The sequence below is a fragment of the Octodon degus genome, unplaced genomic scaffold, assembly GCF_000260255.1.
Source record: "Octodon degus isolate 3935 unplaced genomic scaffold, OctDeg1.0 scaffold00015, whole genome shotgun sequence".
Classification (NCBI taxonomy): domain Eukaryota; kingdom Metazoa; phylum Chordata; class Mammalia; order Rodentia; family Octodontidae; genus Octodon; species Octodon degus.
Genome location: NW_004524591.1, coordinates 22,623,788 through 22,642,926, shown reverse-complemented (window position 1 = coordinate 22,642,926; position 19,139 = coordinate 22,623,788). Strand labels below are relative to the sequence as shown.

The 19,139-nt window shown below is 38.4% G+C and overlaps 1 protein-coding gene across 4 annotated transcripts in view; it reads left to right on the top strand.

Annotated features, from left to right (window-relative positions):
• Nucleotides 1-2,265: 2,265 nt before the first annotated feature.
• LOC101571683 (centromere protein Q) overlaps nucleotides 2,266-19,139 on the top strand; it is a 20,867-nt gene continuing 3,993 nt past the window's right edge. For 2 of the 4 annotated variants that reach the window (XM_023709932.1, XM_023709930.1), the window contains exons 1-7: nucleotides 2,266-2,345; nucleotides 4,387-4,528; nucleotides 5,264-5,318; nucleotides 6,000-6,053; nucleotides 6,590-6,707; nucleotides 7,356-7,421; nucleotides 10,799-10,928. In XM_023709932.1, the coding sequence (XP_023565700.1) occupies nucleotides 4,430-4,528; nucleotides 5,264-5,318; nucleotides 6,000-6,053; nucleotides 6,590-6,707; nucleotides 7,356-7,421; nucleotides 10,799-10,928 (522 nt within the window). In that variant the 5' untranslated portion in view covers nucleotides 2,266-2,345; nucleotides 4,387-4,429. The remainder of the gene's footprint in view (nucleotides 2,346-4,386; nucleotides 4,529-5,263; nucleotides 5,319-5,999; nucleotides 6,054-6,589; nucleotides 6,708-7,355; nucleotides 7,422-10,798; nucleotides 10,929-19,139) is intronic. The other 2 variants (XM_004626579.2, XM_023709931.1) reach the window with 1 other exon arrangement.

Sequence of the window (19,139 nt, the reverse complement as noted above, 5' to 3'; positions counted from 1 at the left end):
TGACTAAACAGGATGGTGTCTTCTGGACTTTTTGGAAGACCCTACCCTGTTGTCTTCAGGAGCTGTCAAATCCATCCTAACCAAGCCTGTATCTTTGCCCCAGTCTTTGATTGTGGGCCAACTCATGCCTAGGGCAACTGTGATACTGGTTTTGCCACAGTGCACAGCTTTGGTGAACCCTGGGAACCCCTGATACCCTCACCAGCCTGTCTGGACTTTATTCAGGTGGACTTTATTCAAGAGTCCTAAAAAGCCTCTTTCTAGAAATGGGATTTGTGGTTCCTCTCCAAAACACTGCCTTAGTTCTTGGGAGGGCTGAAGAGCAGGTTATGATGAAAAACGATGTTACTTTTCTTTTCTGTTTGAGGCCCTGTTCCATATCCTTTTCAGTTTCAAAAGTTTTTTGTTTAAAGAAATTTTTAAAAATGATAAGCTAAATCATCTGCATTTCAACAAACATTTTGTGACTAAAGTTTATAAAATCTAGGGGCCGGGGAGATGGCTCAGTGGAATAAGCACTTTCCTGGCAAGTGCAAAGGCCCGAGTTCAATTCCCGGCTAAAAAAAAAAAAAAAAAAAAAAAAAAAACCACTAAAACTTATAAAATCTGGATTTTTACAGCCTTTCTATTCATGTTTGTAGAAATGAGACAAAGTACTAAGTTTTATACTATTAAATAAAACTACTTTTATTGTTGATGCTCAAATCACCAATTTCTAGAGATGATTTCAACCCTTTTTTTAGTGTTTAATAGCAAAGTTTTATAATGTCCCTGCTCTTAGTATGCTTGGTACATTATTCAGAAAAAAGAAAAATTATCAGTACCTTTTATTCTAAGAATCCTTTTTTGAAATCAGAACTAATTGAATAGGGCCTCTTATTAAAAAGGGAAAAATAAATTTTTCACTCAGCTGCTTCTTCATAACATTTTCAAGTGAAATTCCAGGCAACTAAACCTGTACCTCAAATAACTAAACCTTTGGTTGGCTAGAACTAGACACCTGTGTCCGAGGTGTGAACTTTGAAAGATGTAGGATCTGGGTGTCGGTATGATGGGTGTCCTTTGGTCCACTGGAAGACCAAGCTCTCTCATTTATTTGTACCTAAGTGAACTTCATGGTAAAACCAATCAGAAGAAGCAAGGAAGGTCACTATATGTTGGGTAACAATAGCAAAGAAGAAGCCATTACAATACCAGATTTTCAAATGATATTACAAAGCTACAATGATTAAAACTGGATGATGAGTGATCCTGGTTTAACAGTGTGTGATAACAGACTAAGTCCATCCCTTAAAAGTTCTGGAAAAAAATAGTGAGATAAAATAAAACAGTTCTGGCTGTATCTGAATGGATTTACAGAAAACAAAAGACCTACCCTGGGTGTGAGTGGCACCAATCCATAGGCTCTTAGTGTGGATGGAATAAAAAGGAAAAGAAAGCACAAAGGCTCCTTGCACCCTGCCTGCCACACCATGAATTGTTACTCCTCTGCCTTAGAACCAGATGGCTATGGGCTAAAATCCCTGTGAGCCAAATAAACCTTTCCTTTAACTGGGTGTCGGATATTTTCTCTCAGCAACACTAATTTACACTTGTACATCAATTTAGATGTTTTCCCTTTCTCCCATTCTAACCCACCTAAATTTTGACCCAGTCTCTTGCAAACATTCTAGTAACAAGAGGGCTGGCTAGAAGGGAAGCAGTCCTGGAGCGACCCTATCTACTAGGTGCTTGGGTCGCCAGAGAAGGTAATGTCGTGGCCCCTGCGATGTTAAAAGCACCTATTTGCAGCTATACCTCTGAACTCCCAAGGACTTAGCTGAAAATGAGAAGTCGGTAGAGGTCAGCACCTGGAAGACAGAGGTCAACGGAATCCCGCTGCAGCAGGGAGGTAAAGAATGGCGAGGCGGGTGGGGAACCAAGCCGAGAAAACACAACGGGCAAAGAGATGAACTAGGGAAAAAAAGGATTAATCAGAAAGTCTGGCGAGCTTCTAAGCAGAGTCTTCCTCGCTAGCCGACCTGTTTCAGGTTGGGCTACAGAAAGAAACCTGGACTATTTCGCTTCCTGCTTCACAAGACCGAATCCTACACAGCTGAACACCCGGCTGCCGGCTAACACCAGCCGGACGAATTCAGGCCGCGGAAGACGCGGCCCTCCCCCAGCCAATCAAATCGCTCGCTCCTGGTCGCGTTTCTGATGACATAAGAAATAAGCGTCTAGACCCGCCTCTCGCTGCACGCGTTTCCGCTTTCCTTCCCCGTACTTCCGGGCCCCGTGGCTTTTGGTTGTTTAGGCGCGAATTCCTGAGTTCGACTCTCAGACGCATTTGAGAAGATTGAGAGGTAAATGTTGAAAGCGCTTAACGTGCTGGATGGGTTAGAGGAGTTTTGAGGACGACGCGATTTTGGCAAGCTCCGTGGTCAGTATTTGAGGAGCGTTAGGTGATTTTCAAGGGGTCGTGACTGATGTCCAGCCACTTCTGCCACTCAGGAGCGCAGCTTGAAGCACTTGATTTTCCAAGAGGGAGGGAAACCGCGTCTACTCCTTGCCCCGTCCTTGTCCCCATTTCTGAAGCACTCAGCCCGTATGGGGCAAAGCGCAGCCTTACAGATTAGTGTCTCTGTGTGTTCGCCAGAAAAGATCCTGTTCACCCCCTTGCCCACTTGGGAGTCTAGATTGAGATACTTGATTTCCACGAGTTCCGGCAGGCCGGCAAGGAAATCAGAACAGCACGGGGTGCCCCCCTCGTTTGTAAAATACGTAGTCGCCCACACACTACTATTGCAACTGACCTTATAAACATTAAAATTATCGCTGCGTGTTTCCTCGTCCCGAAATCAGTTTTCTGCGAGCTGCCTTTCCTTTGTTACCCAGCTTTCGTTCATTTCTCTTAACTATTTTATTGCTCTAGCTAAATAATAAAAAAAAAAAATAATTCAAATAAGGTTTTCTCTGAGAGTAGTGTCTATTTCCACACGTATGCACAAGGCAAGTTAAGATATTCACTTTTCCCGGGGTTTAAGAACAGTATTTATCACATTGTATGTAATCGTTTTTCATGTTTGTCAGCCCAGGCTCCGGTTTCCAGGGGATCAAGACCAGAACAAAATGTGTGCTCGTTTTAATATACGTTAGAACTGTCCTAACGGTAATAGGAATAATGGCTTATCAGCCACAGTTGATACTTTTGTAATGTATTATTAGAGCCAGGTGTGGTGGTGCGCGTAATCTCAATGTGATTTTTGATGGCGAGGCTTCGTTAGAATAGGTGGGCGTGGGCAGGCTTATATGAGAACTTTCTATACCTTCTGCTCAGTGTCACTGTAAACCTAAAACTTATTACCAGAAAAATGAGCTTCCAAAGACAAGGCCATTGTATATGGTGTTGCACGTAAGATTGTTTTGTCAAATTACTGTTGAAACATTTATTATTAATTTCTGCAATTAAAAGAATTATACCAGTTTTTGAATCACATTGCAAATAGCACTGAGCTACATGTTATTGAATGAAGAGTATCAAGAGAAAATGATTCACAGAACCCAACTATGAGCTTTTTATGTGAGAGGCCATAGAGCCCACAGACTGAAAGGAAATATAGTGGTTTGGAAGGCCCTGGGAAGAACATGATCAGATGGGTTAAGAAGAGATAGGAAAGAAAGCAGCTCAGATAGAGTACCATGTGTAAAGTTACTCTTAAGTGTGTTCAAGAAATTATCTGGTCTGTGTAGAGAAGGAAATTCAACTAAGGAGTAGAAGAGAAGTAAGGGAGGTGAGGCGAGTCTAGATTGTTGAAGACTAAAGGAGTTTGCATGTTATGGTTTTTTCATGCAGTGTCAGTTGGAGCATATTGACTTAGGTACAAGTCAAGAACTGGTATGTTGTTGTGGGCTACTGGCTGAGAGAGCTCACATAGCGCTTTTGCCTGGGTGTGTAGATTTTCTCCATGTTGGCTTTCCAGGTATGGTAGTGACTGGGCAAGAAATGTGAAAGCTATGCAAATAAAAGTTACAAAAAAAAAATAAAAGCTATACAAATGAAAGTTGTTTTTTGAGAATTCATTCATCTTCATACTTATTAGAGGAATGAAATCTTATACTGTTGAGAGAGCCAATTATTTGTTTTAAAATATGTTAAAATGTTGCTAGCGGTGGTGGCACATCCCTGTAATCCCAGCGCTTGGAAGGCTAAGGCAGAGATATTGCCATAAATTGGAGGCCAGCCTGGGCTCCATCGTGAGCTCAATGCAAGCTTGGGCTACCTATCCTCCAAATTCTCATTTATCCTTAAAAAGGAGAATTTGGAGCAATTAAAGATAGTCTTTCTAATAAAACATTGTAAAAGGTTTTATTGTTTATTTTTCTGTGTTCTTTTCATCTTTACAGAGTTTTTTAAAAAAAGCAGCATAATTGTACTATTTAGATCAAGATGCCTAATAAAGCAAAAGCTTCCAAGGAAAAGTCTCAACAATTAAAAAAAAGTTCAAAAAGAAAAATTGATGATGAAGTGCCCTTGTCAGAGAAAGAGGTAATGGAAATAACAAATGTATCACTTAAAGCTCTTATTTAGAAATGGTGTTTATTACATAGATGTGAAGACCAAGGGTCAGTTTCACTACAAACTATAGAAATTCGTATTATAGTCTCAGTTTTGTAACACAAGTTCTTAGATAAAAATTGTTATGTACTTTAATTTCTAAAGTGAAGAATTGGCCATAAAATTCTTTGAGGAGGAAGAGGTCATGGGGCATGCTATGATGTTAAATGGAAGAGTCAGGAATGAAGTGTACAAATTTGGATCACGTCTGTTGAAAGAGAGAATCTGTTGGTAGAGATTTCTATTAACAAAAAAGCATAGTTTGTGAAGAATTAATTCTTGTTAGCTTAATTTTTCCTCACCTCATAAAACAGTAAATGAACTAATCCAAACATTTTTTTAGGTTTCACCCTGTTCTTTAGGCAATACATATATTTGTTTTGCAGGTAAAATTCGTAACACTATTTCCCAGGCAAAGTGAATACTGATTTATTTAAAACACTATTTGACACTATATGAAATTGTTGTCACTGCCATCTACGAATTACTGTAGTATATTTTCTGCCTGTGATAAATATACGCCATTTTCTGTATAAGTGACAATATACTATTTTTCTATCTACCAGAAGGTATAGTAATATGCTTTGAAATACATGACAAAACTATTGCAAAAATGATACATTTTTATGTGATGTTTCATTCTCTCTGTGGGTGTCTTCTTTCTAGGTTAGAAGCACAATAAAAAGAAGTAAAAATCATCCAAAACATATGTCTTCTGAAGGTATTTCTTTTCCTTATCTTGTCAAATGTGTATCTTTCTTGGGATATATTCCTAAAAAGTTTTTTAGCATCTTTTTTTATGAATTCTGCCCAAAATAGTAATAAACAGTCACATACACATTTTAATAAGATAGTTATTTTTGGCAACTAAAATTTTCCTCAATACTTTTAGCAAAATTTGGTGAAGTCTTCTGCGCTAACTTGATAGGAACTAGAGAAAATCAAAATGTCTCATAATCTAAATTATTATGTGTGGAGGAAAAAAAAATTATTATGTGCAGGCCAGCCAAATAGCTCAGCGGATTAAAGCACCTGCTTAGGCAGATGCAGCAGCTGGGGTTCGATCCCTCGCATGCTATGCCAGCCCCCCCCTGGATCACTCTGAGACTGCAGTTGAGACTGGGCATGGTAGTGCATGCCTGTAATCCCAGCACTTGGGAGCCTGAAAACAGGAGTCCGATCTACATAGTGAGATGTTGTAGACCCTGTAGACCCTTACTAAAAAATACAAAATAAATAAAATAAATTATTATGTGAAGACAAATGTACTTACTTTCCTCCAAGACAGTATGCTTTCTGTACTGCCACTTCTGTGTAGATAAATTTGGAGCCACTGCCTAAGACTGTTTGGAGTCAATTAATTTGTATTTGTGTTTCCTTAAACATCACATACTCATGGGAGGATTCCCTACCTCTCTTCTCCCAAGGCTACGCTTTGGTTTTACACTTCAGTACAGCACAGTACTTTATTTTATAATGCTCTGCACATGTGGAATTTGCTTCATAGCCCTTCTTTCCAAAGCTGTTCTCTAGGAGAGACAATAATGTATGTCCCTTATAAGTAGTACAGCATACAGCATAGCTGACATTGAATATTTTTATGGTTTGATTAGTCTGCTTTTTTTTTTTCAGTTGCCATCTAATATTTGGTAGAAACAGTATTGCCATCTTCTCAAGCCCTTTGCTTCAAGTCATTTCTGAGACTAAAACTTTGAATAATTATAGGTTGGCTTTTCATCTAAAATTGCTTGAGGCTTATATTGCAGTATCACTTATTGCAATTTCAGTTAACAACAGTGGGCAGCAAATTCATATTCAACACCTAGCATCTTAGAGCTCTGCATTAACAAATAAATTAAAAAGTTTATAAACCTTTATAGTATTTTGTTTTTATAATTCTTTTTAAATTAATGGAAACATTAATTTAAAAAATTAAAGTAAAAACATGCAAATTTCTAAACTAATCACAGTATCTTCTATCACCAATAACAGGGCAAACAAATATTAATCTAAAACAGATAAAGATAGCATCCAACAAGAGAAAAACCTGGCAACCTCTTTCAAAGAGTGTGAGGGTACATTTGCAGACTATGATGGAAACAGTGATAATGTGAGTATAGCATTTGTCTTTTTCATTCTTTGGTTCCTCCTTTTTTTTCCAGTAGGCATTTTTGTAAGTATTACTATGTATTTTGAGGTTTTTTTTTCTATTTCAGAAGATCTATTTAATGTTTTGTGATAGCCTTACTGTTCAACAAAAATATCTTTAATTTTTAGAAATGTGCATTTCCACCAGTGAAATAAAATATTTATGGCTAAATAAGCGGTGTATAAAAAATTTTAATTTATTTTGTGAGTAAGAATTTTTTTGGAAGAAGTTGAGTCCAGAGTGACTTTCAATGTAAAAGCTACCATACTATAGGAGATATAACAAAAACAAGGTAGAATTCTGCTTTAGAGCTGAACTCTAACAGATCCATGTGATCTTAACATATTTTTATTGTACTGCTATTTAAAATATATTTCAGGGCCAGGGAGATGACTCAGTGGAATAAGTGCTTCCTTGGCAATCACAAGGGCCTGAGTTCAATCCCTGGTTCCGCAAAAAAAAATAATAATAAAATAAAATATATCTCATATAAGAGGAAAGTAGTTAACTGCCTGCCTATCAGGAAAGAATATTTGAAAGAATTCAGGCAGAAACGGTACACAAATTATATTACTCATGTTTTAAACTAATGCTTAATTTCTTTTTTAGAGCAATTTTGAGTAATACTAAAGAAAAAGAACAAATTCAGAATCATCTCAACTGTCTGAAGAAAAGGTAAGATACCTGTTAATTAAAAGTATTAAAACGGGCTGGTGAGATGGCTCAGTGGTCTAGAGCACCTACTTAGAACAAGCTTAGCAAAGCACAGGGACTGCAGTTCAATCCCCCAGCACCACATGCCAGCCAGCCCCACCCCCTGGTGGGCTGAGCTGGCCACACACACACACACACACACACTCACACAAAAATAAATAAATAAATAAATAAAAATTTTTAAAAAAAAAAGTATTAAAACATTCTTTTTAAAATCTGATTGTTCTTTTTTTGCTGAAACGTTATTTGTAAAAGATGTTTCTAAGTGAGTAACTTACATGTGTGGTTTCTAAACTCCTGCAACAGTGTATTACTGAGACAGCCCAAAGTGTCAAAATTTGTACAAAAGAATCTGAAATTCACAATTTATTGTTAATTTTACTATTCAGTGTAGGGGTTGGGGAGATGGCTCAGTGGAGTAAGCACTTCCCTGGCAAGCGCAAGGGCCTGAATTCAAGCCCCAGTTCCGCAAAAAAATAAAAATAAAAAAATTTCACTATTCAGTGTTGGTATTTCAAAAATATTTCAATTTTATTTCCCTTAAGCTTTGTTTTTAACCAGCTTGAAGCTAACAGTTCACTGCCCTTAGCCAATGTGATATTCTGTTTTTGTGCCTTTCAGTTCATATTTGTAGTACATTAGCACAAGCAGCAGTAGAATTTTCTAAGGTATTGCTGCCCTTCACCTCATTTCAGCTAACAGATGTTTCTTTTCAAGTGGTTTTTTTTGTGTGTTTTTTTTTAAAGCACACCAAAGCCCATAATTTTTAATGCTCAGTTTTTCTAGTATTTCCATAACATTTTCCTTTCATATAAGAATGATTTACCTCTGTTTTGGGTTTGTCTAGAAATGTTCATGACCTGGTACTTGTTTCTGGGAAGTGATTTGAGCACAAATTTGCTTTCCATTTTCTTTAAGTATTTTTCTTGTGGGCTGGGGAGATAGCTCAGTAGAATAAGTGCTTGCCTGGCAAGTTCAAGGTCATGAGTTCAATCCCCAGTACAGCCAAAAAAAAAAAAAAAACAGTATTTTTCTTAACCTTAGTAGCAGTATAGGGAGGGAAGGATAGGTGAATGTGCTAGATCTTCAACATTGTGACAAAATACCTGAGAAAATCAACCTACAGGAGGTTTGAAAGGCTTAGTCCGTGGCACAAGGACTTCTGTGCCTAGGGTAAGGCAGTCTGTGATGGCAAAAGCATATGCTAGAAAAAAGCTGTTTACATTGTCGTAGACAGGGAGCAAAGAGCAAGGCCTGGAACAAGAAGTGGCCTTAAAGGATTTGGCTACAAGGACCTACTTCCTCCAGCTGGCCCTATATCCAGTGTTTCCATCACCTCCGAGCAGTATACACTAGTAGTAACTACTCAGGGCATGTCTTTATTAGAGTTTAGGAGACTCTTGGAAATCTCATGATTATTTAGAACATTTGGAACAGTAAATGGCTCTTCCATATAATTGAGTTAATGAAAACGAAAGCAGATTTCAGGATTGAACTCAGGGCGTTGCATATGCAAAGTAAGCACTCTCCCACTGAGCTACATAGTCAGCCCTAGCACCTTTATTTTATTTTAAAAAAGTAAAACTTACCTTTCTTAGGAAGCTTTATATAAATAGACTGCTTATTTTGATAGGTTAATGGTGATTTTCTGAATAATTGAAGTTCATCTTCACAGTTTACTGAGAATTATGATTTGTAGGACTTATGCTGTTTTGTTTATAGAAAATTAAGATTTTGAGGGGCTGAGGAGATGGCTCAATAGAATAAGCGCTTCCCTGGTAAGCACAAGAGTCTGAGTTCAATACCTGGTTCCGCCAAAAAAAATAAAGAAAGAAAATTAAGATTTTGAACATGATCACAGAAAGGTAATTCTTGGGCCCAATATTGTTTTGATGCTTTTAAATCTTTAGTACTCATTGAGTGTCTTTATTCTGAAATGCTTGGGACCAGGAATGATTGAGATTTGAGATTGGAGGTAGGGGAGTGTTTGCATATATGCAGTGAGTGATCTTAGAAATGGGAGCCAAACCTAGACATAAAATTCATCTATGTGGGGCTGGGGTCATAGCTAGCAGCAGTGCACCTGCCTGGCCAGCACCAAGTCCTGAGTTTGATTCCTGATACCAAAACACAAAAAAATTCATTTGTACAACATACATACCTTACACACATAGTCTGATAATGTCATACAATATTTTTACTAACAATATAGATAAATCAAAGTTTATGATAATTGGCTTTTCTACTTGTGTTATGTTAGCACCCAAAGAATTTCAGATTTTGGAGTGCTTTGTATTTTTTTGGATTAAATGTTTGACTTACAGAATTTTTTTTTTAATTTTTTTTAATTTATTTTATTTATTTATTTTACATTTATTTTGTGTGTGTGTGTGTGTGTGGCCAGCTCAGCCCACCAGGGGGCGGGGCTGGCTGGCATGTGGTGCTGGGGGATTGAACTGCGGTCCCTGTGCTTTGCCAAGCTTGTTCTAAGTAGGTGCTTTAGACCACTGAGCCATCTCTCCAGCCCCTGACTTACAGAATTTTTAGAACACAAAAATTGCTGGTATCAGGTAGAAGCAACCAAACTTAATTTTTCCTCCTTGATTTCTTCCTTATAAAATTTAAGAATCAAATCTGACAAAGCTATTGCTCCTGCTAGGTGTGAGGATAGAAAAAGATCAGTTTCTAATAGTGATTTAATCAAGCTTTATTTGTAGGAGGGATTTTTTTGATTAGAATATTGAATATCATTTATGTTGCTACTAGTTTAGAGAAAATCATTCTAATCTTAGGGTTATAGTTTCTTAAACTTCAGGGAACTTGCTGTTCTTTAAAAACATTTAGATAAGGGTGGAGGAGATGGCTCAGTAGAAGAAGCACTTCCCCAGCAACCACAAGGCCTGAGTTCAATCCCCATTCTGCCAAAAAAAAAAATTAAAATATTTACATGAACTAGTGTAGACATTTGGTTTTATTGCTTGCATTCTTAAGTGTTTAAGAGTTGTGTTTAAGACTCCAGACCAGTGTTCTGCCTCTTAGCTAACAGTCTACAACAAGTAACAGATTTATGTCTGTAGTATTCTGCGGAATACATTTAGATGATACAGAAATTTTAATTTTAAAACGTATATGTTAAATTGTTACAATAAATAAATAAAATTGTTACAGGCCTGTGATATGAGGTAATAAATAAATGAGTAAGTTAAATGATGATTTATGAGTGCTTTTTAGGAGAGAGGCCTACTGACAAAGCCACTGTTGAGGAGAGGGGGAAAAACTTTTTAAAAAGTATCATTATAATAAAATGTAAAATAATCTTGTTTTCTTCTATTCTGAAGGTTGCTACAAGTGTGTGAAACCCTGAAAGCCCCTCCCCAAAAACTGAAATTTTTAACTGATGTGTCAAGTGTACTGAGAATTGAAAGAGCAGAGGCCAGAGCTAATGAAGAAGGACTGACATTATTACAGGTATAAAATTTGAAAAAGGAATCCATAGAAAGTTGGGGATGGGGAGACCAAAGTTTCTTAAATTATGATATTATTCAAGGAATAAATACTAGATATTGAACTAGATTTCTTATTACATTATTACTGTGTTGTTAAGCAAAGTAAAAACTGCCTAAATATTGAACTGCTGAGGAATTGAAGGGCTTCTGATAAATGGAAAAGTAGCAATCTTATTTTTTTTCATATTTTGGCTAAATATTTACCATCACTAAATACTTCTAGGGGCCAAGGAGATGGCTCAGTAGAATAAGTGCAGGGTCTGAGTTCAGTCCCCGGTTCCGCCAAAAATAAAATAAAATGGAATAAAAATAAATACTTTTAATATTCTTTTTAAATATTCTTAATATTTTAATAGCACTAAATGCTATGTAATTTCAAAACATTAGTTATGTTCTGTATATAGTAAGAAGACACTGAAAAAGTTGCAAACAGGCAAGGATAATTCAGACTTTGAGCCCTTGAGAGTGAATTAGTTTTACATGAAAGTATCATCTGAAGTGTGTATTTGACCTGGCAACCAGCCTGGGAAGAATCCAGGACTCTGTAACAGGCCCTTGCCAGAGGAAGCCAGGTGACTTGCCCCTCCTCCTGCACCCCTTAGATCAATGCCTGTCACCATGCACTCAAATCAAAATGGATAAAATATTAAAACAGAAACACCAACTCTACTGGAAGAGAAAAGTAGGTAGAAATCTTGATGACATGGATAGGCAGAGACTTCATGCAAAACTAGGACCATACAGGAAATACTACAAAGAATCCTATGGGATCTCTCCTTATTAAAAAGCTTCTGCACAGCAAAAGGAAAAATCAACAATGAAAAGACAACCCACAGCATAGGAGAAAATTTTAGCCAGTTGTTCCTCAAAGGACTTATGCCTAGAACATATAAAAGAATAAAAAAAAAAACCCAATAACAAGTACTGGTAGAGCTCTGGGGATAAAGGAACCCTTTTCCACTGTTGGTGGGACTGTAGACTGGTGAAACCACTCTGAAAATTAGTGTGGAGATTCCTTAAAAAAGTAGAATTAGAGGTACCTTGTGACCCAGCTATTTTCTGTCATGGGTCACTCAGCATAGGAACCAGATAGACCAGATTGAAATTTGAATACAGCCTTTTATTTATTGAGCTCAGGATGGACACCTATTTCTCCGTGCAAGGGGTTTTAAGCCAGAATTACATGCTGTTTGGTAAGCAAATTTGTTACCTAACACAGAACAGCAAAAACCCACATTCATTTGACACAGCTGCAAACTGTTTGCAACTAAGGGGTCTTTCACAGTTTAGTGATGTTGTTACAAGGTACATCTTAAGCTATGTTTACAGGAAGTACGGAGGGAGTTTGTTTCAGCTAGCTTCCCTGACAAGAAACAGTTACTCATTGCTGAACAGCCTTGAGCAGAGAGCAAGAGTACATTCCTTAGAGTAGATAACAGGAAGCATAAGGGTCCTCCTCGTAATTTCCCAGAGCTGTAGCACAAAATTCAGTTAACCCATTACATTCCCCTCCTGGGGATCTTCCCAGAAGAATTAAAAATGTATCACAGCAATGTGTGTATATTCCTGCTTATAACAGCACAATTTATAATAGCTAGATCTTGGAAATAACCCAGATGTCAGTCAACTGACGAGTGGATAAAAAAGATGTAGGGGGACCAAGCAGAGAGCTCAGCAGTCTAAAATGCCTGTTTAAGCAGGCTTATGGGTGTAGGGATCCCTTGGTCTCACCGTGATCATCTCTACCTGGGGAGAAATGGCAGCAGGAGTGAGAAAAGATAGACAATAATACAAATGCTGGGCTAGGTGGTCCCTGGTCTGTCTGATAGGCAAGACTAACATACTGTACAACAAAAGCTGTGTTTATTCTTCTGCAAAGTTAGTAACATGTGACATAAGACACAAGGTTGTGTAGTGAGTAGTAGCTGACCTTAACCAGACAGGATGTTTATCTCAGGACTGAGGTAGCTTATTTGCTTTAGGCACTGAGACCTAGTCCCACCTACACACAGTTGATCAATTTCCTAGCTTCCAGGGCTCCCAACATATCCCCGTTTTTTGTTTTGTTTTGTCAGAGATGGGTGTTCCACTGCAGCTAGAGAAACTGTATTTTGAGAAATCTTTAAAGTTGATGCCAGTCCAAAGATTGTAGGTACTTGAATTCAGCAATATAACCTTATATAGTCCCATAGTCCATAATAGTAGTGAGTTATCAGCACACTGGCATTTGTCAGAAGTTGTTTACTTGAGCATTTTACAGCTCAGCAAATTAATATGGCATTACTTATACACCTCGTGGTTATACTGTTCTGCTAGATGGTTAAGACCAAGGTAAAGCAAGATGTATATAACTAAAAATGTAACTTTTGCTATCTGACAAGGTCAATCAAATCCTCTCAAGATTTACCTTGAAACCATGTACAGCACCTTGTAGATATCCTCTCAGTATCAGACATCTGGATGACTGCTTCACCAATTTGCTCTTTGTGAAAGCCTGAGAGGGTTTTTTTCCTCTCTAGTTGACTCCTTAGGCACACCATACATTGTCAGTCACTTTCCTCTGTGACCCTATAATCTCCTTGATCAGAGAATTTGGGACACAACTGAGTTATAGGATTTCACAGCAGAGATTTTCTTATGTCCTGAGTCTTCACTGACATTGAAGGGCTATGGCCAAAATATTGGCTATCATTATAGCCCATCTGTCTCTTTCCTTTTTGGTCTGCAAACTTTAGTTGTTAAACATCCAGAAGTGAAATTTAATAACATTATTGCCCTGTACAGAGGCAGTTAAGCTTAACATTGCTATCTGTCTGAATATCAAATATCTTAGACATAAAATGGAACTGTTATTTTCCAACAACCTATGGATATTCTAATATGTAAATCCTTATAGGATGTTAAAAAACAATTACACGTTTTTACATAGAAATTTCTTTTTTTTGTATCTTAGGGAAGGCTCTACAGAGGGTGTACAGGGTCTCATTATAGATCGGACTCATAGTGATCCTCCTGTTTGTAGCCTCCCAAGAGCTGGGATTACAGGCGCATACCACCATGCCCAGTCTCAGTTGCTGTCAGCATGTCCCAGGGGCAGGCCTGGGGATTGAACCCCTGGCCCCTGTGCCTGCTTGCAGGTGCTTTAATCTGCTGAGCTATTTGGCCGTCCCTTACACAAAAGTTTAGAAAACAAACCATGTACAACATTGTAGCTGGACAATCCTATGATATTTTGTGACATGCTTACATTTTCGTTTTGATATAACTCTTTTAGCCAGTCTTCTCTAATACATAAGAATTTTTCACTTATCTAATTATCCTTACAAGCCCCCCACTCCGTTTGGCTAGGAGTTTGAAAAAAAATCACAATAAGCAATCTTTGTTTAACATTTTAGAAGACCTATACACTTGGAATCATGAATACACTTAAGACACCATGAGATTAACAATGAGTTACCACACACATATGCAAACCTTTGCTTCTTAATTTAGTTGAATACCAAAACTTTTTTTAAGAGAAAACCCAACTGTAATTTTTCTGAAAGACTTTATCTTTAAACCAATGACCAATTTATTGAGGTGTCTCCTTAGAGACTATTGAGATGTTTGGGAATTCCTCATTAATGAACAAAATGGTTGGGCACACCTCCTATTCATTAATAGGACTCCTCTCTGAATTAGATTTCTCCCTACTCTTAAGGAATTTTTGCTTAATTAGTTTAAACATTTTGATAAACTGTATAAACTGATTTTGATATGACTTAGATCAATTAGTAACTTACGAAAAGCTATACTCCAAATTGTATGAATAAATGTCCAAAAAAGGGGGGAGGGCAGCTGTTCACAAAATGACACACATATAGACATACATGTAAACAGCCATCTTTACAAAACTATGAGTACACTCAACTATATATTGCTGGCCAGATTAACTTATAGTAACTCTTGCAATTTTTTAATAATTATAAATAAAGGGGCTGGTGAGATGGCTCAGTGGTCTAAAACACCTACTTAGAACAAACTAAGCTAAGCAAAGCACAGGGACGGCGGTTCAATCCCCCAGCACCACATGCCAGCCAGCCCCACCCCCTGGTGGGCTGAAGTGGCCACACACACACACACACACACACACAAAATAAATAAATAAATGAATATTTTTTTTAAAAAAAAGTAAATTACTTATAAAAAATAATAATAATTATAAATAGACTAGTCAGATTTTGTTATTTGTCAATAAGCAGAGATCTCTTGGCAGAAAATTTTGGAAGGAATAAAGTCTTTAATATGTATATTTTGTATTTTAGCCTTAATACTAGTAAAATTTGGCTCAGTTACCTTTATATATTTTACCAACTATTTAGACCTTACATTTCCATTTTGTCAGTTCCTTCAGTAGGCCCAGATTGGATCTGGCCTCATCTCTCTTTTTTTTTTTTTTATTTATTTGAGAGAGAGAGAGAGAGAGAGAGAGAGAGAGAGAGAGAGAGAGGTGTGTGTGTGTGGCCAGCTCAGCCCACCAGGGGGCGGGGCTGGCTGGCATGTGGTGCTGGGGATCGAACCGCGGTCCCTGATGCTTTGCCAAGCTTGTTCCAAATAGGTGCTTTAGACCACTGAGCCATCTCTCCAGCCCCAGGCCTCATCTCTCTTAACTACTTCTCCAGGTCTGGCTCATGGTATAACTTGACAGCACGCTCTGGTACCCAAATAGGTCATTCAGCATTCTCTGGAAAAATACAAGCGTATCCTCTCCCCCAGGTTAGTAGTGGACTGGGTCCCTTCCTTTGCCTAGTATGGAAATCTCTCGAAAGGACCCTTCCTATCCTTTTTACTCTTATTTGATGAAATTGTCTTTCTGCTGCTGTACTTCCATTTTTTTGTACAATTTTAAATGTTAAGAATGTATACTGCCAAGTGAAGTCTATTTTGAGGTGTGAATTGTGTAAGGAATGATCTCTGTTTATTTTTGCAGTTGAATTTTAATTGAGTGGTGTGCACGTTCAACAATTCCTTGAATTTGAGGGTTATAAGGAATCCCTGTAATAAGGGAAATATGAAAAGTTATACAAAACTTTTAGAAGGTAGCACTTCAAGTGAAATGAAACTATCTGCATAAAGCAGAAACATTTTGATTAAAAGTGGCATAAGATACAGAAGCTTATTGAGTAGCATCTGAGGGAGTAAGTTTTATGTGGACTATGGCATGTGTGGCCATTATAAGGGACCCTGTGACTGCCAAAGAACCCCAGTGGCATATACTGAGTTGGGAAAATAATTAAAAACTTTGGCAAAGATGGGTCAACTCTAGAGAGCTGAGCATTAGAAAGAGTCTAATTAACTTTATCCAAGGCAGGCTTAGCCTCTGGTGTAAGTGTTCTTTTAGAAGTAAGGGCGGAGTCTCCCTTGAGAATGTCAAAGAGAGGACTTAACTCTTGAGTAGTTAGCTTAAGAGCTAGGCGGAGCCAATTAATGTCACCAAGTAGAATCTGAAAATCCTTTAGGGTTGCAAGATGCCTAACCTGGATCTGAACAGTTTAGGGCACAGTTTGCCTTTGTTGAATAAGGTGTCCCAAATAAGAAAATGATGCCACAGTTTGTAGGGGCTATCACTAGACCTGCACTGTGGAGAGCATCATCTAATTGGATAAACATACAGTGTAAAATGGATGGGGATTCATGTGCCAAAAGAATGTCATCCATGTAATAGATAATGTATGCAGATGGGTAGGCCTGTCGCACTGATATAATGGCTGTAGCCACAAACTCTTGGCACAAACTCTTTTTCTTTTTTTTTTTTTCCCTAAAAACTTGACTATTCCCCATATCTTGTGATAGACAACACCACTGAAAACAGTGCATAGGGGCCTGACTATCAATATAGGGTAAACTAAAAGCAAAAACTTTTTCTTTAGGGTAAAGAGAGATAGAAAATAATCTTTTAAATTCATCACCATAAGGGAAAATGTAAATGAATAGCTACAGGACTGTGCAATCCTTGTAGTGCTTCCATAAGTTCCATGGTGTGACAGACTGCCCACAAGTCCTACAGCAATCTCCACTTTCCTGATCCCTTTTTAAAATTATTATTATTATTACAAACGTTGGGGTATTCTAAGGGCTTTTGGAATGTTCTAGGTGCCCTGCCATCAGCTGTTCATTAACCAGTGTATGAGTTGCTATACTCTTCTCCTGAGTTAGGGGTCACTGATCAACCCAAACAGGGTCATCAGACATCCAGGTTATCTTGGATGCCATCCATGGGGTTGGTAAAGAGATCAATGCTTCTAAAAGTGGCCTATGCCAGAATAGTCCTTTTTAGGAATAACTAAAAGAGGTTCTTTTCTCCCTTGAGAATTTTTACCAAGCCCTTGATGGGGATGGAAACCTTGTTACATCTGATGAGTCACCAGGGAGTTAGGACTGGCCCAAAATGCTCCCATGCCCTGTAATGTGTCAAGACCCCATAGATTGACCAGTATATGGGGGAGGACATAAGGAGAAAACTATCCAGAAAGGCTTTCGGCATCCCTCCAACATAGCAACTTAGCCCTTCTGCTAGGGTAAAGAAACCTTGCCCACCCCTAGTAAGTCTATAGTGGCCACATCCAGAGACCATGCCACCAGCCATTGATTCTGAGCAATAATTTATGCTTTTCCTTCAATAGTCAACTCCATCTCTGGGCAATTTTGTTTAGTCTGCTGAACATAGTAAGTATCAGGAGGCCCAAAACCTTGAATTGCTTTTCCTTCTTTATAAATAATTCCACTTTTTTCCAAGGGAAAAATGGCCAATTGAGCAACGGGAATACCTGGAGTGATTTTAGCAATGGCTTGGGTAGCTTGAATAATACTTGTGATTTTTCTGGTATAATCAGCATCAGTTACACCAGGCAAAACCTGGAGATCTTTTAAAATGAGACTGATGTGGCCTAGCAAGATTTCCATAGACTCCAGTAGGAATAATTTGGGGCCCCATGTCAGGAGTTAATAGGAATCTGGAGGAGGAAGTGAGGCTCAAACCTCCACTATGGATTGTTGCTCCCCAGAGATCAAAGACACTTGTGGCGAGGGAGGGGAAAGCACCCTCATTGTTTGAGGGGCTGAGGTGGGCCCCGTTGGAAATTTCCCTGAATGGGTTGGCCTTCCATATCAGTTGAATCTACAGTCACTCGCCCAATGGTTTCCTCATCTACATCTAGTACAGGGACTGGAAGATTCTATTGAAGACACAGATAAAAGCTGTATTGTCTTTGGTGCACCAGAATGGTTTGGGGCTAAATATCCCTCACCCCCATAATGGAAACAAAGGACCTTACTTTACCTTTCCTTTTTTTAGACTGTGGGTGAATAACCTGAGTAATAGCTTCTGCCAAGGCAGCTTCCAGTATGCATGAGGGGCCAATATTCGCACAAATCCGAATCATCTCGGGCAGCATAACTCGCTGTTTATGGTCTCTTAAAGCCTTTTTATACCATTTTGTTGCATTTTCAAAGGTCAATTGTTGAACTATTAATTCACTAGCTTCCCTGTCACTGATAATCTACTCAGTAGCTAGCAACAAACCTGCAGCAAAATCTTGGAAAGATTCCTTAGGGCCTTGCCTAATAGAAGCCAAGTTAAAGAATGTTTCACTCTTAACAGGCTTCCCTTCAGGCCCTAAATCTAAGCTTGCTCACATAGTTGCAGTGTAAAGGTCAGTTGTGCTAGCAAAAAGCACCATCCTCCATTAGCATTATCTTTTCTAGGGGTTAAATTGTGAACCACATTTCCAGCTGCCTTTTCCATGCAATATTTAAGAAATTTCCTTTCCACAGTAGTCTCCTGGATTCAAACATGCTTTAACTATTCCTTTCCAATCATTTGGGGCCATAGTCTGTTCTCCTAGCATTTCTGTTACACTCAGGGTAAGGGGAGCAGTAGGGCCATAGTAGCAACAGCTTGTTTCAATTCTTTTATGGTTTTAAAAGGTATGGATTCATGAAGACCTACAATTTGTCTGGGATTAGTAGGGATTTGAACTTAAGAAACAGGATAAAGAGGGGCTGGCGAGATGGCTCAGTGGTCTAAAGCACCTACTTGGAACAAGCTTAGCAAAGCACAGGGACCGCAGTTCAATCCCCCAGCACCACATGCCAGCCAGCCGCGCCCCCTGGTGGGCTGAGCTGGCACCACACA